The 26563-nt window shown below is 40.3% G+C and overlaps 1 protein-coding gene across 5 annotated transcripts in view; it reads left to right on the top strand.

Annotated features, from left to right (window-relative positions):
* The window catches only part of LOC135108124 (tubulin-specific chaperone D-like), a 120963-nt gene that overhangs the window by 15985 nt on the left and 78415 nt on the right, over positions 1-26563 (top strand). For 4 of the 5 annotated variants that reach the window (XM_064018826.1, XM_064018824.1, XM_064018825.1 and 1 more), the window contains exons 3-6: positions 4719-4889; positions 13460-13641; positions 14687-14825; positions 23137-23347. In XM_064018826.1, the coding sequence (XP_063874896.1) occupies positions 4719-4889; positions 13460-13641; positions 14687-14825; positions 23137-23347 (703 nt within the window). Of the gene's footprint in view, positions 1-4718; positions 4890-13459; positions 13642-14686; positions 14826-23120; positions 23348-26563 lie in introns of those variants that run through there. The other variant, XM_064018828.1, reaches the window with a different exon arrangement.

Raw genomic sequence — 26563 nt, 5'->3', positions numbered from 1 at the left:
AAAGTAGTCAAGCTTGACCTGTTCGTTTCCTGTACACTACAAGTTAACATAGTTTTTGTCCAGCTGGACCAACCTCTATCAGCATGACCCTAAACAAGTGTGTCTTCTTTAGAGCTTGTTCCTCCCTCTTCTCCACCTTTTGACTACTTCATGCTCCTCATTAAAATCCTTTGCAGTAATTTTTCCATGCCCTTGCTGTTCTTAACTCTCAGAAGGCTTATGGACATGATGGGGTCCCTCCTATTATTCTCTGAAACTGCCTCAGTGCTTGCACCTTGCCTAGTCAGTCTCTTCCAATTCTGTCTGTCAACATCTACCTTCCCTTCTTTTTTTTTTTTATGTAGGAAGGACACTGGCCAAGGGCAACAAAAATCTAATAAAAAAAATGCCCACTGAAATGCCAGTCCCATAAAAGGGTCAAAGCAGTGGTCAAAAATTGAAACCTCCCTCTTGAAGGAATTCAAGTCATAGGAAGGTGGAAATACAGAAGCAGGCAGGGAGTTCCACAGTTTACCTGAGAAAGGGATGAATGATTGAGAATACTGGTTAACTCTTGCGTTAGAGAGGTGGACAGAATAGGGGTGAGAGATAGAAGAAAGTCTTGTGCAGCGAGGCTGCAGAAGGAAGGGAGGCATGCAGTTAGCAAGATCAGAAGAGCAGTTAGCATGAAAATAGTGGTAGAAGACAGCTAGATATGCAACATTGTGGTGGTGAGAGAGAGGCTGAAGACAGTCAGTTAGAGGAGAGGAGTTGATGAGACAAAAAGCTTTTGATTCCACCCTGTCTAGAAGAGCAGTATGAGTGGAACCTCCCCAGACATGTGAAGCATACTCCATACATGGATGGATAAGGCCCTTGTACAAAGTTAGCAGTTGGGGGGGGGTGAGAAAAACTGGCGGAGATGTCTCAGAACACCTAACTTCATAGAAGCTGTTTTAGCTAGAGATGAGATGTGAAGTTTCCAGTTCAGATTATAAGTAAAGGACAGACCAAGGATGTTCAGTGTAGAAGAGGAGGACAGTTGAGTGTCATTGAAGAAGAAGGGATAGTTGTCTGGAAGGTTCTGTCGAGTTGATAGATGGAGGAATTGAATTTTTGAGGCATTGAACAATACCAAGTTTGCTCTGCCCCAATCAGAAATTTTAGAAAGATCAGAAGTCAAGTGTTCTGTGGCTTCCCTGCGTGATATGTTTACCTCCTGAAGGGTTGGACGTCTATGAAAAGACGTGGAAAAGTCCAGGGTGGTATCATCAGCGTAGGAGTGGATAGGACAAGAAGTTTGGTTTAGAAGATCATTAATGAATAATAAGAAGAGAGTGGGTGACAGGACAGAACCCTACAGAACCAGGACAGAACCCCAGGGCAGAAATATAAAGTGCATGAGATTCTGGTGATGGAAGGCTTAAGTACCTTTTGTGGGCCACCTCTCTATCATGTATAGCACGAGAACAAGCTGTGTTAAACCAAGGTTTAGAAGATTTAGGACGAGAAAAAGAGTGAGGAATGTATGCCTCCATGCCGGACACTATCATCTCTGTTATGCGCTCAGCACACAAAGATTGGTTTCTGACACGGAAGCAGTAGTCATTCCAAGGAAAATCAGGAAAATACCTCCTCAGGTCCCCTCAACTAGCAGAGGCAAAACGCCAGAGGCACCTTTGCTTAGGGGGATCCTGAGGAGGGATTGGAGCGATAGGACAAGATAAAGATATGAGATTGTGATCGGAGGAGCCCAACGAAGAAGAAAGGGTGACAGCATAAGCAGAAGGATTAGAGGTCAGGAAAAAAGTCAAGAATGTTGGGCATATCTCCAAGACGGTCAGGAATACGAGTAGGGTGTTGCACCAATTGCTCTAGGTCATGGAGGATAGCAAAGTTGTAGGCTAGTTCACCAGGATGGTCAATGAAGGGAGAGGAAAGCCAGAGCTGGTGGTGAACATTGAATTCTCCAAGAATGGAGATTTATGCAAATGGGAAGAGGGTCAGAATGTGCTCCACTTTGGAAGTTAAGTAGTCAAAGAATTTCTTATAATCAGAGGAGTTAGGTGAGAGGTATACATACAGCACAGATAAATTTAGTATAAGAGTGACTGTAGTTGTAGCCAGATGGTGGAAAACTCGGAAGATTCAAGAGCGTGGGCACGAGAGCAGTTTAAGTCGTTGCGCACATAATCGCAGCATCCAGCTTTGGATCGAAAATGAGGATAGAGAAAGTAGGAGGGAACAGAAAAGGGGCTACTGTCAGTTGCCTCAGACACCTGAGTTTCAGTGAGGAAAAGAAGATGAGGTTTAGAAGAGGAGAGGTGGTGTTCTACAGATTGAAAATTAGATCTTAGACAGCGAATGTTGCAGAAGTTAATGAAGAAAAAGTTGAGGGGGGTGTCAAGACACTTAGGGTCGTCGACAGAAAGGCAGTCCGACCTGGGGACATTTTTGGTCCCCTCCCCAGATGGGGACTCCGAGGCTGGTGTAGGAGTCGCCATGATCATTTTAAAATTTTTGAGTGAAGGGTGTGTGTGTTATTAGGTGCTTGTAGTTTTGTGTGGAGGAAGAGAGTTGTCTTTAGAGGGCAGGGTGTGACTGCCCCCTTGTGTTGTGAGACACAAAGGGAAACGTTCAGTGAGGTCACAGCTGGGTTTAATGATAAGTTCACAGCACCCCATGAACAGTGCTTTAGACATCACTGGGAGTAATTATCGTTTCGGCAGGTGTCTACTGCCTCCTCCTCTTTCCTCTTGCTGGAAGTTTGCCTAAATTCAATCTGTTTCTATAAAGGGGATCATTCTAGTCTCTCAAACCACCATCCTATTGCTTTAATTTCCTGCCTCTCTGTAGTTTTGAATCTATCCTCAACAGGAAGGTTCTTAAACATCTGTCACTTCACAACCTTCTATCTGATTGCCAATATGGATTCTGTTAAGGCTGTTCTACTGGTGATCTTTTGGCTTTCCTTACTGAGTCTTGGTCATCCTCTTTTAGGGATTTTGGTGAAACTTGCTGTTGGCTTAGGCATATTAAAAGCTTTTAATAAAGTCTGACACAAAGCTTTGATTTCCAAATTACCCTCCTATGGCTTCTCTCCTTCTCTCTGTAACTTCATCTCAAGTTTCCTTTCTGACTGTTCTGTTGCTGTTGTGGTAGACGGTCACTGTTCTTTTCCTAAATCTATTAACAGTGGTGTTCCTCAGGGTTCTTATTATACATCTTATTATACATCAATGATCTTCTAAACCAAAAATCTTGTACTATCCACTCATATGGTGATGATACTTTTCCATGTCTTTTTGTCGATGTCCAATCCTTCAGGAAGTAAACAGTTCCTGCGGGGAAGGTACAGAGTGCCTGACATATAATCTAAAATTTCTGATTGGGGCAGAGCAAACTTAGTATTGTTCAGTGTCTCAAAAACCCAATTCTTCCATCTATTAGCTCAAAACAGCCTTCCAGACAACTATCCCCACTTCTTCAGTGACATTCAACTGTCCCCCTCTTATACAATGAACATCCTCATTCTTTCCTTTACTTATAGATCTAAGCTGGAAACTTCACATCTCATCTCTAGCTGAAACAGCTTCTATGAAGTTAGGCATTCTTTGTCATCTCTCCCAGTTTTTTGTCAACCGTCCCCCAGCTGCTAACTCTGTGCAAGGGCCTTATCTGTCCATGCATGGAGTATGCTTCACATGTACGAGGGTTTCCACCCATACTGCTCTTTTAGACAGACTGGAATCAAAAGCTTTTTGTCTTATCAACTCCTCTCCTTTAACTAACCGTCTTCAGCCTCTCTCTCATTGCCACAATGTTGCATCTCTTACTATCTTCTACCACTATTTTCATGCCACCTGTTCATCTGATCTTACTAACTGTATGCCTCTCCTCTTTCCATGGCCTCACTGCACAAGACTCTTCTTTCTCTCACCCCTATTCTGTCCACCTCTGTAATGCAGAAGTTAACCAGTATTCTCAATCATTCATCCCTTTCTCTGGTAAACTGGAATTCCCTGTATGCTTCTGCATTTTTTCCTTCCTATAACTTTAATTCTTTCAAGAGGGAGGTTTCAAGAAACGTATCCTGTAATTTTTTGACTACCACTCTCAACTCTATTCAGGGACTGGCACGTTAGTGGGCCTTTTTTTTTTTTATTGCAGTTTTGTTGTTCTTGGTCAGTGCCCCATACATAAAAAAAAAACCCACTTCAAACCTTTTGTTTTACTCTAGATTACTTTTTAACTGCTTATTTAAACTGATTTACTTATAAATGTGAGGAATAAACAAAAAAAATAAATAAAACCCCCCAAAAAAACAATAAAACCACAAAAAACTCAGTAGGTTGTATTTAAAAAACTCATGTTTTTTCCAACCCCATTGACAACAAACACAAACAAAACATGAAGTTGTAATATGGTGGGAAAGAAGAGACTCTTATTTTAATTTCATGCCTGATGACATCCAACATTTGTGTCTAGAATTCTATTATGCTTCCTTAAACTTGTAAATTTGCAATATATATATATATATATATATATATATATATATATATATATATATATATATATATATATATATATATATATATATATATATATATATATATATATATATATATATATCAAATAGTATTCTCATAGCAAGGAAAGAATGGTGATGTACTTCCCATTTCCATAGTGAACTTGCTTCTCTGGCTCCACTGACTAACCTTGTGACATGTTCATGGCAGGAACAACCACACTTACTTGACCCTCATCTGGAGGAGCTGCTGTCCTGCCTTGTGGAGGTGGTGCGCTCTAACCCACCTTCCTCCACCACCACCCAGCAAGCCTTCCGCTACCTGTGGCTCATCACCAAAGTGCGCAACCACAAGATTATCTTCAAGAAGCTTTCACATGAGGTACTGCTTTTTTTACAATCCAGGGGTGTTGCCAGGATGATTGTGTGATACAGGGGTGTGGCCTGGGTGATTGTGTGATACAGGGGTGTGGTCCCTGCTCCAAAAAGTTGAATAGAAGATATTCAAATGGTTAGACCAGTTTAGTTTGGTAGGTGTCTTGATCTTGCACTTTTGGCACATTCAAGTCATACCAGGATGGAAAAAAGAAAAGAAGCATCATTTCAAAGTGCACCAGTGAAAGGGATAGAAAGAATGTGCAGGCTTGTTGTCCATTCCCATAAAAATGTGTTTTTCCAATTCATAATCTTGTAATTTTCCTATTTGAATATATTAAAGATTCTAGAGAAGATGATTTACTTAAGTCTTGACCAAATATACTTGAATGTTTGACTATGTATGACACTTCCTTTGATTGAGATTATGGAAATACAGGTCTTGTTTTGTAATGGTTGTTGACCCAGTATTTAAGACTTACATTTTCTCAAACTGAGAGAGATGTTGGAGAGACTGACAAGACTGAAGGGTTAGAAGGCAGTTTATACCTGTAGTGGTAGTGATGGATTTCTGAAAGATACAGGTGTGGTGCATAAGATGCTCTGTTCATAAGTGTGGTAGGGTAGTCCATTATAATACTTTTTAATGGGAAGTGAGTCTGGTTGCCCCTACTTAGATGGGAAATGGAATTTAGGGAAACTGCACTGTTGATCATTGTTGGGATTGTCACTGGTTTATGAAGAGTTCTCATTGGCCATTATACTGAAGCTACTCAAACTGTTACCTGCTAAAGTTTTTTAATGTAGTCTAGAAGCAGTTTTACAGCATTTAAATACTAACCCAGTGTGGTTGGAGGACACATAACCTGGTCACACATCATCCAGCAGGGTTGGAAGAATATTGCTACAGTATTTTCTGCTCATTGTGAAAAACATCTCTAAAAGGAACCCTTTTTTTTTTTATCTTTTTTTATGTAGGATGGACACTGGCCAAGGGCAACAAAAATCCAATAAAAAAATGCCTACTGAAATGCCAGTCCCATAAAAGGGTTAAAGCAGTGGTCAAAAATTAATGAATAAGTGTCTTGAAACCTCCCTCTTGAAGGAATTCAAGTCATAGGAAGGTGGAAATACAGAAGCAGGCAGGGAGTTCCAGAGTTTACCAGAGAAAGGGATGAATGATTGAGAGTACTGGTTAACTCTTGCATTAGAGAGGTGGACAGAATAGGGGTGAGAGAAAGAAGAAAGTCTTATGCAGTGAGGCGCAAGAGGAGGGGAGGCATGCAGTTAGCAAGATCAGAAGAGCAGTTAGCATGAAAATAGCAGTAGAAGACAGCTAGAGATGCAGCATTGCAGCAGTGAGAGAGAGGCTGAAGACAGTCACTTAGAGGAGAGGAGTTGATGAGACGAAAAGCTTTTGATTCCACCCTGTCTAGAAGAGCAGTATGAGTGGAACTCCCCCCAGACATATGAAGCATACTCCATGTATGGACGGATAAGGCCCTTGTACAGAGTTAGCAGCTGGGGGGGGGTGAGAAAAACTGGCGGAGACGTCTCAGAACGCCTAACTTCATAGAAGCTGTTTTAGCTAGAGATGAGATGTGAAGTTTCCAGTTCAGATTATAAGTAAAGGACAGACCTAGTATGTTCATTGTAGAAGAGGGGAACAGTTGAGTGTCATTGAACAAGACGGGATAGTTGCCTCGAAGGTTGTGTCGAGTTGATAGATGGAGGAATTGAGTTTTTGAGGCATTGAACAATACCAAGTTTGCTCTGCCCCAATCAGAAATTTTAGAAAGATCAGAAGTCAAGTGTTCTGTGGCTTCCCTGCGTGAAATGTTTACCTCCTGAAGGGTTGGACGTCTATGAAAAGACGTGGAAAAGTGCAGGTGGTATCATCAGCATAGGAGTGGATAGGACAAGAAGTTTGGTTTAGAAGATCATTAATGAATAATAAGAAGAGAGTGGGTGACAGGACAGAACCCTGAGGAACACCACTGTTAATAGATTTAGGAGAAGAACAGTGACCGTCTACCACAGCAGCAATAGAACAGTTAGAAAGGAAACTTGAGATGAAGTTACAGAGAGAAGGAGAGAAGCCGTAGGAGGGTAGTTTGGAAATCAAAGCTTTGTGCCAGACTCTATCAAAAGCTTTTGATATGTCCAAGGCAACAGCAAAAGTTTCACCAAAATCTCTAAAAGAGGATGACCAAGACTCAGTAAGGAAAGCCAGATCACCAGTAGAGCAGCCTTGACGGAACCCATACTGGCGATCAAATAGAAGGTAGTGAAGTGATAGATGTTTAAGAATCTTCCTGTTGAGGATAGATTCAAAAACTTTAGATAGGCAGGAAATTAAAGCAATAGGACAGTAGTTTTAGGGATTAGAACGGTCACCCTTTTTAGGAACAGGTTGAATGTAGCAAACTTCCAGCAAGAAGGAAAGGTAGATGTTGACAGACAGAGCTGAAAGAGTTTGACTAGGCAAAGTGCAAGCACTGAGGCACAGTTTTGGAGAACAATAGGAGGGACCCCATCAGATCCATAAGCCTTCTGAGGGTTTAGGCCACCAAGGGCATGGAAAACATCATTGCAAAGAATTTTAATAGGTGGCATGAAGTAGTCAGAGGGTGGAGGAGAGGGATGAACAAGCCCAGAATCGTCCAAGGTAGAGTTTTTAGCAAAGGTTTGAGCGAAAAGTTCAGCTTTAAAAATAGATGTGATAGCAGTGGTGCCATCTGGTTGAAACAGAGGAGGGAAAGAAGAAGAAGCAAAGTTGTTGGAGATCTTTTTGGCTAGATGCCAGAAGTCATGAGGGGAGTTAGATTTTGAAAGGTTTTGACACTCTCTGTTAATGAAGGAGTTTTTGGCTAGTTGGAGAACAGACTTGGCATGGTTCTGGGCAGAAATATAAAGTGCATGAGATTCTGGTGATGGAAGGCTTAAGTACCTTTTGTGGGCCACCTCTTTATCATGTATAGCACAAGAACAAGCTGTGTTAAACCAAGGTTTAGAAGGTTTAGGACAAGAAAATGAGTGAGGAATGTACGCCTCCATGCCAGACACTATCATCTCTGTTATGCGCTCAGCACACAAAGACGGGTCTCTGACACGGAAGCAGTAGTCATTCCAAGGAAAATCAGCAAAATACCTCCTCAGGTCCCCCCCAACTAGCAGAGGCAAAATACCAGAGGCACCTTTACTTAGGGGGATCCTGAGGAGGGATTGGAGCGATAGGACAAGATACAGATATGAGATTGTGATCGGAGGAGCCCAACGGAGAAGAAAGGGTGACACCATAAGCAGAAGGATTAGAGGTCAGGAAAAGGTCAAGAATGTTGGGTGTATCTCCAAGACGGTCAGGAATACGAGTAGGGTGTTGCACCAATTGCTCTAGGTCATGGAGGATAGCAAAGTTGTAGGCTAGTTCACCAGGATGGTCAGTGAAGGGAGAGGAAAGCCAAAGCTGGTGGTGAACATTGAAGTCTCCAGGAATGGAGATCTCTGCAAAAGGGAAGAGTCAGAATGTGCTCCACTTTGGAAGTTAAGTTGTCAAGGAATTTCTTATAATCAGAGGAGTTAGGTGAGAGGTATACAGCACAGATAAATTTAGTTTGAGAGTGACTCTGTTGTCGTAGCCAGATGGTGGAAAACTCTGAAGATTCAAGAGTGTGGGCACAAGAGCATGTTAAGTCACTGCACACATAAACGCAGCATCCAGCTTTGGCTCGAAAATGAGGATAAAGTAGGAGGGAACAGAAAAGGGGCTACTGTCAGTTGCCTCAGACACCTGAGTTTCAGTGAGGAAAAGAAGATGAAGTTTAGAAGAGGAGAGGTGGTGTTCTACAGGTTGAAAATTAGATCTTAGACCGCGAATGTTACAGAAGTTAATGAAGAAAAAGTTGAGGGGGGTGTCAAGACACTTAGGGTTGTCGACAGAAAGGCAGTCTGACCTGGGAACATTTATGGTCCCCTCCCCAGATGGGGACTCCGAAGCTGGTGTAGTAGTTGCCATTATGATTTTAAAATTTTTGAGTGAAGGGTGTGTGTGTTATTAGTTGCTTGTAGTTTTGTGTGGAGGAAGAGAGTTGCCTTTAGAGGGCAGGCTGTGACTGCCCCCTTGTGTTGTGAGACACAAAGGGAAACGTTCAGTGAGGTCACAGCTGGGTTTAATGATAAGTTCACAGCACCCTCTGAACAGTGCTTTAGACCTCACTTTTTTTTTTTTTTTATGTAGGAAGGACACTGGCCTAGGGCAACAAAAATCTAATAAAAAAAATACCCTCTGAAATGCCAGTCCCATAAAAGGGTCAAAGCAGTGGTCAAAAATTGATGAATAAGTGTCTTGAAACCTCCCTCTTGAAGGAATTCAAGTCATAGGAAGGTGGAAATACAGAAGCAGGCAGGCAGTTCCAGAGTTTACCAGAGAAAGGGATGAATGATTGAGAATAGTGGTTAACTCTTGCGTTAGAGAGGTGGACAGAATAGGGGGTGAGAGAAAGAAGAAAGTCTTGTGCAGCGAGGCCGCGGAAGGAGGGGAGGCATGCAGTTAGCAAGATCAGAAGAGCAGTTAGCATGAAAATAGCAGTAGAAGACAGGTAGATATGCAACATTGCGGCGGTGAGAGAGAGGCTGAAGACAGTCAGTTAGAGGAGAGGAGTTGATGAGACGAAAAGCTTTTGATTCCACCCTGTCGAAAAGAGCAGTATGAGTGGAACCTCCCCAGACATGTGAAGCATACTCCATACATGGATGGATAAGGCCCTTGTACAGAGTTAGCAGCTGGGAGGGTGAGAAAAACTGGCAGAGATGTCTCAGAATGCCTAACTTCATAGAAGCTGTTTTAGCTAGAGATGAGATGTGAAGTTTCCAGTTCAGATTATAAGTAAAGGACAGACCGAGGATTTTCAGTGTAGAAAAGGGGGACAGTTGAGTGTCATTGAAGAAGAAGAAGGGATAGTTGTCTGGAAGGTTGTGTCCAGTGGCGGCTCGTTAATAGGGACTGCAAGACTGCAGCCCCCCCCAGTGGATTTCTAGGATTCATGAAAATAATGTTAATTTATTTATGTTTTACTATCATTCACATGAAAACACCAATTCTCATATGTTTATATGAAAAAAAATACTGCAAAACAATGAGGAAGTACAGAAATTATTTACTATTTAACCCTTTCCTTCCGGCAATCGTATATATACGATTGCAAAAATGCGTCCGTAGCGACGGCGATCATACCGGTAATCAAGAATTTTCGCGCCTCAATTTTGAGGTCCAAGCACGGTTTCTCGAGTCAGATGGTGTGAGTGGAAGTGTCTGGCATGTTTCCACATGTAGTGTTGTCACTAGCTCTGGAAATTTAGCGGTAACTAAGCTATTTTCCCTTTCTCCGGGCGACACTTGGCAACCCCAGCGACCCGCCGGGTGGAAAGCACCATGATAAGTGTGAAGACACATCCTGATAAGAGCCAAGGATCTCAGATCATAACTCACCATGGAGCAGGACACAACATATGTATTTAGCAGTGCTTCTGAGTTTGAAGACAGTGACTGTGAATATTTAGAAGAAGAAGCTGAAGAAAGTGAAGACATTAGTGAGGACTCGGAAAATGATTTACAGGATCCACCTGTTTTATCAGAACAGAGAGATGATACCTATCATTCTTTCATGTTAATTTTTTCATTATCTTCGATTTTATAATAAAATGGTAGAAGGTAACTTGTCAGAGAGAGAGAGAGAAAGAGAGAGAGAGAGAGAGAGAGAGAGAGAGAGAGAGAGAGAGAGAGAGAGAGAGAGAGAGAGAGAGAGAGAGAGAGAGAATGTTATTTGCCTGAAACTTGATGTGAAAAGGGATGAAATCTCTCTCTCTCTCTCTCTCTCTCTCTCTCTCTCTCTCTCTCTCTCTCTCTCTCTCTCTCTCTCTCTCTCTCTCTCTCTCTCTCTCTCTCTCTCTCATTGGAAGTGTACAATTTCCCCTCCAAGATGAGAGAGAGAGAGAGAGAGAGAGAGAGAGAGAGAGAGAGAGAGAGAGAGAGAGAGAGAGTGTGTGTGTGCGCGGCGTCATCGCTCTCCAGGCTGTTTCTGGATGACGGATCACACAGCGGGAGGAGGAGGAATCCTTTATAAGGCATAAACTCAACTTTGAGAGGTCACATCGAGCTACAAAGTATATCATTGTATTCAGAATAACAAAGAGAAAATAATTATTAGTATTCAAACAATTTTCTGACAATTTGTAGGTTTACCATTTTTAGCCGTCATACAAAACGGGAAAATAATTTAAGCGCCGGAAAGAAAGGGTTAATGATACGAAAACGGGGAGAAATGGTGGGAGGCTTCCCGGGTGGAATGGCGAGTGTGGACTGCGTCCAGTGCAGTCTTGTCTCGGCCGTTGTTGTGGTTAGGGGAGTGTTCTTGCGTCAGTCCTATTTTCGATCGTGTTTTTCAATTTGTCAGGGATGATTTTAAAATATTATTGATCAGTGATGGCTTGTGCTCAATCTTGATTATCATAGATGGTGTAAAATCAGAAACATCGTATAAAATAGTATTTTTTTTTTCTTTTCCCAGGTAGGCCTACCAGTATTTTGCAAAATGGCACAAGAAGCAAAGACGGTTTCTGCATTGAAAGAACTTGCACTTGCCATAATTTCAATAGAGAAGATTTCTATGAATAATATGCCAGGTTTAAATGAAAAAGTTATTGATCTGTTTGCACAAAACAGGAACAGGAGAATGGACTTCCTTTTCAAATAGCCTAAGCCAGCACTAAGGAAATCAAACATTTACTGTTAGGATGAGACCTAAAAAATTAAATAATTATCTATCTATCTTTATAATCTATCAATCAATGGTATGTTAAACAATAACAATAAAAGCATTTAAGATTTTATTTGTCTGAATTTGAGACAGCCCCCCTATCAGTAACAGTCACGAGCCGCCACTGGTTGTGTCGAGATGATAGATGGAGGAATTGAGTTTTTGAGGCATTGAACAATACCAAGTTTGCTCTGTCCCAATCAGAAATTTTAGAAAGATCAGAAGTCAAGTGTTCTGTGACCTCCCTGCGTGATATGTTTACCTCCTGAAGGGTTGGACGTCTATGAAAAGACGTGGAAAAGTGCAGGGTGGTATCATCAGCGTTGGAGTGGATAGGACAAGAAGTTTGGTTTAGAAGATCATTAATGAATAATAAGAAGAGAGTGGGTGACAGGACAGAACCCTGAGGAACACCACTGTTAATAGATTTAGGAGAAGAACAGTGACCGTCTACCACAGCAGCAATAGAACGGTCCGAAAGGAAACTTGAGATGAAGTTACAGAGAGAAGGATAGAAACCGTAGGAGGGTAGTTTGGAAATCAAAGCTTTGTGCCAGACTCTATCAAAAGCTTTTGATATGTCCAAGGCAACAGCAAAAGTTTCACCAAAATCTTTAAAAGAGGATGACCAAGACTCAGTAAGGAAAGCCAGAAGATCACCAGTAGAGCGGCCTTGATGGAACCCATACTGGCGATCAGATAGAAGGTTGTGAAGTGATAGATGTTTAAGAATCTTCCTGTTGAGGATAGATTAAAAAACTTTAGATAGGCAGGAAATTAAAGCAATAGGACGGTAGTTTGAGGGATTAGAACGGTCACCCTTTTTAGGAATAGGTTGAATGTAGGCAGACTTCCAGCAAGAAGGAAAGGTAGATGTTGACAGACAGCTGAAAGAGTTTGACTAGGCAAGGTGCAAGCACGGAGGCACAGTTTCGGAGAACAATAGGATGGACCCCATCAGGACCATAAGCCTTCCGAGGGTTTAGGCCAGCGAGGGCATGGAAAACATCATTGCGAAGAATTTTAATAGGTGGCATGAAGTAGTCAGAGGGTGGAGGAGAGGGAGTAATTATCATTTCGGCAGGTGTCTACTGCCTCCTCCTGTTTCTACAGTGTGACTATCTGTGTATGCATCTGTCAGTCCATCTCACTTCCACTGGGAGCATCCATCAAGGGGATGGTCATGATAGAAGAGCCTCCACCTTTCCTTATCCCAGAATTTTCTTCTTGCTTGTTCAAGTGGTTGGCTTCTGCTAACACCTCTTTCGGTCACATACTCCTTTGCCCCAGCCTTCTGCCTTCCATGTGGTCTTTTCTCCTACTAACACTTATTTCACTCACATTTACTTTCTTTACAAACTCTTTGCTACACGTTGTCTTATTATGATCATGCCAATCCATCCATTCCACAATTTACACCACCTGCATAGGTGCTCATGCAACATCTCTCAAACACATTCTCTGCTCTCACTTTCCTATCTTGTTGCTTTACAAGCTCTTCTCAAACAGCTCATCCTCACAGCATGCACTGCAGTGTGGCAAGCATATTGTCATGCTTTGATGAGGGATCTCTGTCAAAACATAAATAATATTGTCATAATGGGAATGATCTTAAGTTTGGTTCATATATTATGGTCATTCTGAATTGCTTCATGTGTTATAATTTTGATCACTTTTGGTACTTGAGTTTCTTTAAGTAATAACTGTTCATCACAGGATTATAATATTTTATATTTGATATAAGCATCTTCCTGATTTCCAGGTAAAGGATCTTTTACCAGTACTGCAGATGTTGGAATCACCAGAAGGAAGCTCAGATTTTTATGCCAGTTACATCCTGCTGCTGTGGCTCTCCATCATTGTGTACATGCCCTTCAACATGATGGGTTTCGATGTCAAGGTGGCAGGGAAGGAAGCACAATCTGGCACCACGGTAGTCCAGAGGTGAGGAAGGCCACAATATGTCTGTAAGGAGTTTAACCTTACCTTGAACTCTTCTAGTCCTCAGTTTATATAGTACATCACATCTTGTTGAATAATACACCATCATTTGCACTCTTGCTTCCCTAACCATGAGAGTTAGGATCTTGAAAATTACCCTGTTTAGTGAATCCTCAGTTGGCAAAAATACCTTTATATGGAGAAATTAGCTTAAGGGAAACTTTGTTAGGATATACATAAAAAAGAGAGTGATGCTCTTGCACTGCTGCAGCTAGGCACAACCTGTCACCACACCAACACTTATAGTTCACCTCTAGAACACACAATAAAAACTCAACTTAGTCTGTGTCCCTGCACTAAGGTGAACCAACTCACACTTGCACTATTAAGGGACCTGGTTTTGCTGCTGGGAAAAGAAACTGCTCACAGATAGAACTGTGGCTCTTTTTATTGACCATGGTTGTCCAGGTCCAGTAACCACCCCATCACAGGAGTTGGTGGCAAGGGCAGGTGACTTGTGATGAAGTTGGAGTTGGATGGTGCTGGTGGAGGGGTGCTTTCACTCCTGGGATAAGACCCTTTATTGTGAAACCCACCTCTCAATTCTGCCTCCCGAAATATATCTCCTACAAGTTATGATGAATCATTGTCACATCAGTTAATAACTTACCTCAAAAGAGGGAACTACAAGCTCAGAATGGAAACCAGTGATCAGAGAGTTGCTGTGGTGTGGCTGACGGGGCAACTGGGAACTGAAATGCTGATAGTACTAAGCACCCAGCAGTGATGAACTTTGTCAGACACCATATCAGTATTGAGCACCCAGCAGTGGTCAGCTTTATCAGTCACCACATCAGAACCAGTCTTACCTTCTCCTGATCCTTGGAATTACATCATAATAGTTCTCAAACTAGACAAGTAAAATTGGGGATTATTTTACTGTGACTGTGATCCTTGAGAGTGTAATGAAATAAAATACATCAGGGAATGGTTTATGCCTGGTGATGTTAGTTATAACTGTAGTAATTGTCACTTCATTCCCTTTCAGAATACTGGAAGTTATTAAGGCTCATCTGAAATCAGCCCAGAAATCTCGGGAAATGGCAGCCTACCTGGCTTCGCGCTTCATCACCCGACCTGACCTGCGAGATGAGTTCCTGCCACAATTCATTGAGTACTGTTTTGAGGTGAGGCAACAGCACAACACTTAACAAGAAGGCTCACTTCCTTGACTAGAGATTTTTTTTTTTATCAGTGTTTTCCTCCTTTGCTTCACCAATTTTCCATCTGATATCCTCATTTATCAAAATAGTATAAGTAAAAGATGGATATGATTTGAAGATATGCAACTGCTTTGACACTCATCTTGACTCATTTTCTGTTACCGAAATTTAATTTCAGTCTTTTGCATCTGCTTTAGTTGTCATCTCTAACTGCCAAATTATGTGTAAGAAATTGGATGAAAAGAAAGGCCTGCTTAATTGGCATCCCTCAATTTGTTATGGACAGAAAGTCTCCCAAGAAGTTGGACAGTATATTTCCAAAGGTTTTGTGGCTAGGGTTCATGCTCATTATTTTTTTTAAATAGTTCAATATATAATAAAGAAAAATTTTTTTTTTTATGTAAGAAGGACACTGGCCAAGGGCAACAAAAATCTAATAAAAAAAATTCTCACAGAAATGCCAGTCCCATAAAAGGGTCAAAGCAGTGGTCAAAAATTGATGAATAAGTGTCTTGAAACCTCCCTCTTGAAGGAATTCAAGTCATAGGAAGGTGGAAATACACAAGCAGGCAGGGAGTTCCAGAGTTTACCAGAGAAAGGGATGAATGATTGAGAATAATGGTTAACTCTTGCATTAGAGAGGTGGACAGAATAGGGGTGAGAGAAAGAAGAAAGTCTTGTGCAGCGAGGCCATGGGAGGAGGGGAGGCATGCAGTTAGCAAGATCAGAAGAGCAGTTAGCATGAAAATAGCAATAGAAGACAGTTAGAAATGCAACATTGCAGCGGCGAGAGAGAGAGGCTGAAGACAGTCAGTTAGAGGAGACGAGTTGATGAGACGAAAAGCTTTTGATTCCACCCTGTCTAGAAGAGCAGTATGAGTGGAACCCCCCCCCCCAGACATGTGAAGCATACTCCATACATGGACGGATAAGGCCCTTGTACAGAGTTAGCAGCTGGGAGGGTGAGAAAAACTGGCGGAGACATTTCAGAACGCCTAACTTCATAGAAGCTGTTTTAGCTAGAGATGAGATGTGAAGTTTCCAGTTCAGATTATAAGTAAAGGACAGACCGAGGATGTTCAGTGTAGAAGAGGGGGACAGTTGAGTGTCATTGAAGAAGAGGGGATAGTTGTCTGGAAGGTTGTGTTGAGTTGATAGATGAAGGAATTGAGTTTTTGAGGCATTGAACAATACCAAGTTTGCTCTGTCCCAATCAGAAATTTTAGAAAGATCAGAAGTCGAGCATTCTGTGGCTTCCCTGCGTGATATGTTTACCTCCTGAAGGGTTGGACATCTATGAAAAGACGTGGAAAAGTGCAGGATGGTATCATCAGCGTAGGAGTGGATAGGACCAGAAGTTTGGTTTAGAAGATCATTAATGAATAATAAGAAGAGAGTGGGTGACAGGACAGAACCCTGAGGAACACCACTGTCAATAGATTTAGAAGATCAGTGACCTTCTACCACAGCAGCAATAGAACGGTCAGAAAGGAAACTTGAGATGAAGTTACAGAGAGAAGGATAGAAACTGTAGGAGGGTAGTTTGGAAATCAAAGCTTTGTGCCAGACTCTATCAAAAGCTTTTGATATGCCCAAGGCAACAGCAAAAGTTTCACCAAAATCTCTAAAAGAGGATGACCAAGACTCAGTAAGGAAAGCCAGAAGATCACCAGTAGAGCGGCCTTTACAGAACCCATACTGGTGATCAGATAGAAGGTAGTGAAGTGATAGATGTTTAAGAATCTTCCTGTTGAGGATAGATTCAAAAACTTTAGATAGGCAGGAAATTAAAGCAATAGGATGGTAGTTTGAGGGATTAGAACGGTCACCCATTTTAGGAATAGGTTGAATGTAGGCAAACTTCTAGGAAGAAGGAAAGGTAGATGTTGACAGACAGAGCTGAAAGAGTTTGACTAGGCAAGGTGCAAGCACGGAGGCACAGTTTCGGAGAACAATAGGAGGGACCCCATCAGGTCCATAAGCCTTCCGAGGGTTTAGGCCAGCAAGGGCATGGAAAACATCATTGCGAAGAATTTTGATACGTGGCATGAAGTAGTAAGAGGGTGGAGGAGAGGGAGGAACAAGCCCAGAATCATCCAAGGTAGCGTTTTTAGCAAAGGTTTGAGCAAAGAGTTCAGCTTTAGAAATAGATGTGATAGCAGTGGTGCTATCTGGTTGAAATAGAGGAGGGAAAGAAGAAGAAGCAAAGTTATTGGAGATATTTTTGGCTAGATGCCAAAAATCACGAGGGGAGTTAGATCTTGAAAGGTTTTGACATTTTCTGTTAATGAAGGAGTTTTTGGGTAGTTAGAGAACAGACTTGGCATGGTTCCAGGCAGAAATATAAAGTGCATGAGATTCTGGTGATGGAAGGCTTAAGTACCTTTTGTGGGCCACCTCTCTTTCATGTATAGCATGAGAACAAGCTGTGTTAAACTAAGGTTTAGAAGGTTTAGGATGAAAAAAAGAGTGAGGAATGTACGCCTCCATGCCAGACACTATCACCTCTGTTATGCGCTCAGCACACAAAGATGAGTCTCTGACACGGAAGCAGTAGTCATTCCAAGGAAAATCAGCAAAATACCTCCTCAGGTCCCCCCAACTAGCAGAGGCAAAACGCCAGAGGCACCTTCGCTTAGGGGGATCCTGAGGAGGGATTGGAGCGATAGGACAAGATAAAGATATGAGATTGTGATCGGAGGAGCCCAACGGAGAAGAAAGGGTGACAGCATAAGCAGAAGGATTAGAGGTCAGGAAAAGGTCAAGAATGTTGGGTGTATCTCCAAGACGGTCAGGAATATGAGTAGGGTGTTGCACCACTTGCTGTAGGTCGTGGAGGATAACAAAGTTGTAGGCTAGTTCACCAGGATGGTCAGTGAAGGGAGAGGAAAGCCAAAGCTGGTGGTGAACATTGAAGTCTCCAAGAATGGAGATCTCTGCAAAAGGGAAGAGGGTCAGAATGTGCTCCACTTTGGAAGTTAAGTAGTCAAAGAATTTCTTATAATCAGAGGAGTTAGGTGAGAGGTATACAGCACAGATAAATTTAGTATGAGAGTGACTCTGTAGTCGTAGCCAGATGGTGGAAAACTCGGAAGATTCAAGAGCGTGGGCATGAGAGCAGGTTAAGTCGTTGCGCACATAAACGCAGCATCCAGCTTTGGATCGAAAATGAGGATAGAGAAAGTAGGAAGGAACAGAAAAGGGGCTACTGTCAGTTGCCTCAGACACCTGAGTTTCAGTGAGGAAAAGAAGATGAGGTTTAGAAGAGAAGAGGTGGTGTTCTACAGATTGAAAATTAGATCTTAGACTGTGAATGTTGCAAAAGTTAATGAAGAAAAAGTTGAGGGGGGTGTCAAGACACTTAGGGTCGTCGACAGAAAGGCAGTCCGACCTGGGGACATCTATGGTCCCCTCCCCAGATGGGGACTCCGAAGCTGGTGTAGGAGTCGCCATGATCATTTTAAAATTTTTGAGTGAAGGGTGTGTGTGTTATTAGGTGCTTGTAGTTTTGTGTGGAGGAAGAGAGTTGTCGTTAGAGGGCAGGCTGTGGCTGCCCCCTTGTGTTGTGAGACACAAAGGGAAATGTTCAGTGAGGTCACAGCTGGGTTTAATGATAAGTTCACAGCACCCCCTGAACAGTGCTTTAGACCTCCCTGGGAGTAATTATTGTTTCGGCAGGTGTCTACTGCCCCCATTTGTAGGTTAACATTTTCAGAGTTTAAAAATTATAAAAGAATGAAGATTCTGGTTAAATCTTGAAATGATAAGGTGGACAGAATATGGATGAGAGCAGAAATTCTTGTGCAGCAAGTCTGCCAGAGGGAGGGAGCGGAAGAATGCAGTTAGTAAATTCAGAAAAGCAGTAACCATGGAAATAACTATTGGTGATGGGAAGAGATGCAACATTGTGGCAATAAATGAGAGATTGAAGACAGTTTGTTAAAGAAGTAGAGTTTATGAATCAAAAGCTTTTGAATCCACCCTGCTTACTTAGTTGAGCTTTGTACAAAGAATGGAGTTTTATTCCATACAAGGAAAGATAAGATTTTTGTATGCAAGATAAAAAAGAAAAAAATTGACAGAAACAACTTGAAACACTTAACAGGCATAATGCACAATATAGTCTTATGGAGGATGGAGGAAGAACAAAGCCAGAATCTCTGTGTTAACTTTTAAACAAAGATCCGAAAAAGAGTTCAGCCTCAGAGATAAAAGTATGTGGCAGTGGTACCATCTTGATAAAAAAGAGGAGAGAAAGATGAAGAAAATAAGTGGAGATATATTTGGCTTGGTAATATATATATATATATATATATATATATATATATATATATATATGTATATGTATATGTATATGTATATGTATATATATATATATATATATATATATATATATATATATATATATATATATATATATATATATATATATATATATATATATATATATATATATGTATATATATATGTATATATATGTATATATATATATATATATATATATATATATATATATATATATATATATATATATATATATATATATATATATATATACATATATATATATATATATATATATATATATGTATATATATATATATATATATATATATATATATATATATATATATATATATATATATATATATATATATATATATATATATATATATATATATACACACAATATATATGTATATATATATATATATATATATATATATATATATATATATATATATATATATATATATATATATATATATATATATATATATATATATATATATATATATATATATATATACACACACACAATGTGACCACAAAAACACTCCTTGATTTCAAATATTCATAATATCAAAAAATTAAATTAATATTCTTACAATTTTGGTGGCTACAGTTGCACAAATTAACAAAGTTTTTTCCTCAATAACACAACAATGCACCTGGTGTGTGTTGGAATTTGCCAACACAAACAGTGTTACAACCATGCAGCTTGCTTTCAGATGCATTCATCATGGGAATGCACTACTAACAAGTCCATTTTGAAATGGTATAGTGATTTCAATGAGAACGAAACTTTTCTTCGCAGCCCCAAGAAGTTGACGTGCAGATGTAGCCGAGAGTTACAAGTCCCACAAAGCATAGTAAGCAAGATCTTACAGAAACACTTGAGGCTTACCCCATACAAGCTGCAGCTGGTCCAAAAGTTATACCCGCAACACAAAGAAATGCACTTTGAATTTTGTATCAATCTCCAGGTGTTAATGGAAAATGATCCTGATCTGCTGTCAAAGATAATTTTCAGTGATGAAGCAACTTTCCACTTAAGTGGAAAGGTCAACAGGCACAATGTGAGAATATGGGAGACAAACAATCTGCATGCTACCGTGGAGGTTGAACATAACTCCCCAAAAGTTAATGTGTTTTGTGCAGTAACAGAGCGGTCTTTGTACGGACAGTTTTTCTTTGCAGGACCATCCATTATGGGGCAAGTCTACCTGGAAATGTTAACCAACTGGTTGATTCCAAGACTAGCTACTGAAGCTGGTGACTACATTTCTCGGCAGGATGGTGCACCGCTGCACTGGTCTCTCACTGTCCGCACATTTCTCAGTGTGAACCTACCAAACAGATGGATTGGCCATGCTAGACCCCATGACAAGGTGTTTTGCAGGTGGCTCCTGAGATCACCAGACCTAGTTGTTTGTGACTTTTTCCTTGGGGGATATGTCACAGACAAAGTTCTTGTACCTCCACTACCCGCGATCATGGATGAACTGCAGGAATGCATCACTGAAGCTCTACGCATGATTATGCCGGATAAGCTGCAAAGAGTCTGGACTGAGCTTCATTATTGCCTTGATGTTTGCTGAACAACAAAATGGGCACACATTTAGTGTCTGTGATATCAACCAATGAGGAAAAAAACATTGTGCAACTAGCCACCAAAATTGTAAGAATATTCATTTAACTTTTGATATTATAAATATTTGAAATCATGGAGTATTTTTGTGGAGGAAAAGATGAAGAAAATAAATGGAGATTTGGTTTCATGTCATATATATATATATATATATATATATATATATATATATATATATATATATATATATATATATATATATATATATATATATATATATATATAAGGGCATGACTTTCATTAGGTTGAAGGTTAAGGTAGTACCTGTGAACTGCCTCTATCTTGGACTGTATGAGAGCAAGAGCAGTTGAACTTAACTTGATGAGCTTTGGTATTAGAGAAAGTATACGGAATGTATGCTTCCATGCCAGAGATAATCACTTTGATTGTGCTCTCTGAAACAATAGTCTTTCCTGGGAAAATAAGAACAGCATTGTCTCTGGTGCTTTCACAAAGCAGATTTGTGATGCCAGAAGCACCTTTGCTTTTGTGGGTTTAGACAGGATACAGAGATAAGATTGTGATTGGAGGACCCCAATTGAAATACTAGTTGTGACTCAAAAATTTTGGGATCGTCTCCATGGTGGTCGGGAATGCGGGTAGGGTGCTGCATTATATGTTCTATGTCATGGAAAGTAGGAAAGTCAAAGGGGCTCACCAGAATGGTCAGTGAAAGATGGGGATAGGTAAAGCTGGTTATGAACCTTAAAATCTCCAAGAATGGAGATTTCAGCAAGGGGAAAATTGGTTAGTATGTGCTTCATTTTGGAAATCGGTTAGTCAAAAATTACACATTTTGAGAGAAGTTAGAGGTACACAGCAAAAAATAAGTTTAGTGAGAGAATGACATTGAAGACTTACTCAGATGGTGGAAAATTCAGATTGCATGCAGGCATAAGAGCACATCAGATTGTTGTCTGCTGAAACACAACAGCCAGCTTTGGTTACAAAAATGAGGATAGAAAAAGTAGAAAGGAACAGATAAAGGACTGCTGTAAGTAGCTGTAGAAATCTGGGTTTCTGTTACAGATAAAAGGTGAGTTGTGGAAGAAGTAAGGTGATCTACAAATTAAAAATAAGACTGAGACTGAAAATGTTGCAGAAATTTATATAGGGAAAGTTGCAGGAGGTACCAAGACATCTTGTATTGTTATCAGAACTGCCTAACCTGTAGGCATGGACTTCAGTGCTGCACATATGTTGGCCATCATAATAATAATTGTGATTTTAAGGTTGAGTACATATTCTAGTGCTTGTAATATGGTGTGAAATAGGAGTCTGTAGAGTGCAACCTGTAACTACTGTCTATTATTGAGACAAAAGGAAACAGCATACAGGGAGGGTCTGCAGCATCATTGTAGCAACCTTTCAATCCCCTTTCCCTTATGTACCCTGCTGGGAATGCTGGACTGTAGCAGCAAGTGTCTACTGCCTACTCCTGGCTTAGTGGATAGTATTTTGTTGGGCTATATAGTGATATGCTTGAAAGTGGTAATAATATAACTAATAATTTAATATTTACAGACAAAAATTAATTACTTCTACATTATATACATCGTAAATATCTTTATAAAATGGCATGGAAAAATAAACTGAAGAATTTTATTATTTGTTCTGAGGTACTGAAGTTAGGAGTGAGTGTGAGGATAAAAGTATTGCCTTGTTGCAGGGAAAAGTGACAAGGAGTATTGATACATTATAGACTCAGAGAAGGGAGAAAGAGAGACTTGTTATATTTCTGATCCTGCTCCTTCCTCTCAGTCTAGCCAACACTCAAAGGCAGACAAAGCATCTACTCTCCTTTTCTTCATACCTCCCTTTTCCTCTCTAAATGTATTTAAATTGTAGAGCCACCATAAGGATCTTCACTGAAAAATGAAAAAAAAATTGCTTGTGAAAAATGGCTACTTGATTTATATCCCTAGTGTGTGAGCGCACTGCTACTGGCGGCCCTGGATGTAGGTAACTGTGGTTTTAGGGGTTTGAGTTGGCAGCTTTGTGAACACTGTTGGCTTTGTTTCTGGGACAATTAGGTATTTTGGCCTATTACTTGCTAACATAACCTCAGCATAAATCCCCTTATGTTTCTCAGCTGTTCTTTTGTGAGGTGGTCAGTACCATGGCCATGCCTTAGGAACCAACATCAAGTATATGAGGTTTCTAAAAGCAAAGGGGCATCCTGACCAAAGTATTCTTTTGATTTATGGGCTTTCCAAGTTATGTAATATTTGTCTTCTATGGCATCCCCATAGTAAATAGTAAATGGCAATATACAAACATGGAATACACTAAATGATCATTCAGAAGTATAATTTCAGGAAGAGCAGGCTTACTAATCCACAGGTGTTGGAGAAAGAGCCCCAAGGCAGTGTGTATGATGTGTTCCACAAGCTGGGTGTGCTGAGAGCCCTTGGCCTCATCTTTAAGCACGGCAAACGAGAAGAAATGTTGGAGTTCTCACAGAAAGTGTTGCCTCGGCTGGTGGCTTGTGGTGTTACTTCCTCCACAGACACACCAATAAGAAAGCTTGCCATGAAGGTTATCCAGCGCATTGGTGAGTGCCACCTTTCATGGATCAGGGCAAATCATCATCATAATTGTCATCATCATCATCATCATTATCATCATCATCATCATCATCATCATCATCAAAAACATCATTGGATATAAGAATTGTTTAGGACTCACTCTGGCTTATCAGTCTGACTTGTAATGAATTGCATACCAGTTGTATATTAAAAACTGGAGTTATCACGAGGAAGCTTATATTTTCTACAAATATTGATATACCAAAGAATGCATTAGCTCAGGAAATGTTTGAAGATGTTTAAGAGTGAAGGCTTGCCATATGGTGAGGATAGGTCCCCTCCCCTAGATGGCTATGCTAAGAAGTGGGGGAACACTTGTGAATGTATGAATGTAAATACCTGTTCAAAAGTATCCAGTCTTAAGCTAAAGCACAAAAATGGGCTTATCTTTTTGGGTTTTAACTCTGTTGCCCTTCAGAGTGTGGCCTGGCCCTTATGACAACACACTTATCCCTTCAGTCCTTCAGTTGGTAGAAACATTCCCAGAATTGAATTCCTTTTCCAGAATGGCTGCTAGATGTGTCATTGCACTGTGCATGATGTTTCCCTGGCTCTCAGATCAGGATCTTTTCAGTAATATCTTCATTTTAGAGGACAGCCTGATATCAAAAGGAATTTTGTCTGGAGAGTAGAGGGTCTGGCAAACCCAAGAAAGAGGAATTTGGTGCTTGTCCAAAAAATCCTGGATTGGCTGCAAAGAATGGGCTGGGGGACTGTCATGAGGCTGGTGCTAATTGCTCAACTTTCTTAACTCTAGTCTCTTGTGCTGAACTTCATTCTGTGGACCTAATCCAGGATTTCTTGGTAAAGCACTGAATTTCTCATGTTCATCAGGCTCCCTACTTTATAAACATGGTTTGTGATATTCAGCTGAAAATGTTACTGAAGACATCCTGATGTGAGAGCTGATGAGACATTATGTTGGATGTGATACCACACCTGGTAACCATTACTGAATAGGACTTAAAAGTAACATTTCCACCAGTGAAAGGACGGATGGGTTAAGCATGAGGAGTCCCAAGCAGCCTACTTTGAAGGACAGTAATGCTAGAACCCAAAAAGTAAGCCACATTTCAACCCATGGCCTGAAGCTAGATACTTGTGAATAGCTCTTGCATAGATAGGTTAAGTCTTAAAAGTTTGTAAGCATTCTAAGTATGCTAGGATGCTTTGCAGATGTCTTTGGTTTTTCTTATAATGAACACCCTCTTCAGTAAAGAAATAATATATCCTTTACCACCAAAGATTTCAAAACTTTTCTAACCTTTTTCTTTTTCTTATTAGAGTATTAATCCTTCAGAATATTTGTGGAAAGAAATCATGTATTAAATCATTCACATGCTTATGTGGCCTGACCATTGGCACTCACCACTGGGTATGTGGCATGCACTGGCAGGGGTGTCATGTGATCAGGAAAATTATGTGAGTAATTTACTTCACAAATATTCTGAAGAGTTACTGATTTGATATTGTTTGTATATTGGTATTTAAAAAAAATAAGCTTTAGGCAAGACTAATTGATAAGATGATAAGTACATACATTAAATATACAAAATTGGAGGAAGTGGGAAGAATTTTACAAGTCAACACCATTCAGCTGCCTCGCTGAAAGGGAAGAAGAGGCAAGGGGTGTAGCTTCCAGGTCAGCTTAGCCTACAGTGACTATAGCAAGGCAGTTGCCATGGTAGAAATTTGTTCCTGTCCCTTTGTTTTTACTCTTCAACTTCTTCAGATGTAAGACTAATCAACAGGATAGTATTTTACTGATGATTTTTGATTGTCAAAATTTTGGAATTTTATTGTTTCAGTGTAAAGGTTCATAACCATTCTACCTTGAATAATGTTATTTTTATATCCAAAGTTGACATTTTTTGACAACAAGGGCCAGGTTGATTTCTTCAGTATTTCATTGCTATGTGCAATAGTGGTTGCTTGTTGAATACTAAGATAGACAATTTCACTCAACAAATCAAAGTCTCCAGGATATGAAGCTGTAAATATGTTGTGAATGAAATATGGAATAATATAATCATTTTTAAGAACTTTTGCATTCTACTATGAGTCTTGTGGTGTTCTTTCATTCACACTTTACTTGTTCTGGGTAACAAATATTTGATTGCCTGATTTCTCTCATTCTTTACACCCATTTTTTTTTTTATTATGCATTAGGTAGTGAAGAATTTATAGAAATTTTATTACATGATTAAGGTTATGATAGATATCTGAAGGAGTGATTGTCTGCAAGGGAATGAAGGTAAAGCTCATCATGAGTTATAAGCAGTTTTTTCTTTAACTATTTATATGTGGAGGCAGTAAGCACCTGCCAAAACAGTAATTACTCCCAGTGAGGTCTAAAGCACTGGATCAGGGGGTGGTGTGAACTTATTAAACCCAGCTGTGACCTCATGAATGTTTCCCTTTGTGTCTCACAACACAAGGGGGGAGTCACAGCCTGCCCTCTAAAGACAACTTTCTTCCTTCACACAAAACTACAAGCAACTAATTACACACACACACACCCTTCACTTCAAATTCAAAATTATCATGGTGACTCCTACACCAGCATAGGTGTCCCCAGGTCAGACTGCTCTTCTGGTATTGACCCTAAGTGTCTTGAAACCCCCCTCAACTTTTTCTTCATTTACATTCGTGGTCTTAGATCTAATTTTCAGTCTGTAGAACAGCACCTCTCCTCTACTAAACCTCACCTTTTCCTCACTGAAACACAGGTGTCTGAGGCAACTGACAGTAGCCTCTTTTCTGTTCCCTCCTACTTTCTATATCCTCATTTTCAGTCCAAAGCTGGATGTTGCTTTTATATGTGCAATGACTTAACCTGCTCTTATGTCTATACTCTTGAATCTTCTGAGTTTTCCACCATCTGGCTACAACTACAGAATCACTCTCAAACTAAAATTACCTGTGCTGTATACCTCTCACTTAACTCCTCCGATTATAAGAAATTCTTTGACTACTTAACTTCCAAAGTGGAGCACATTCTGACTTTGTTCCCTTTTGCAGAGATCTCCATTCTTGGAGACTTCAATGTCCACCACCAGCTTTGGCATCCCTTTCTCTTCACTGACCATTCTGGTGAACTAGCCTTTAACTTTGCTATTCTTCATGATCTACAGTAGCTGGTGCAACACCCTAATCATATTCCTGACCGTCTTGGAGATACG

Source organism: Scylla paramamosain, chromosome 16, assembly GCF_035594125.1.
Source record: "Scylla paramamosain isolate STU-SP2022 chromosome 16, ASM3559412v1, whole genome shotgun sequence".
NCBI lineage: Eukaryota > Metazoa > Arthropoda > Malacostraca > Decapoda > Portunidae > Scylla > Scylla paramamosain.
Note: the sequence above shows the minus strand (reverse complement) of the source record. Positions and strands in the feature narration are given on the sequence as shown.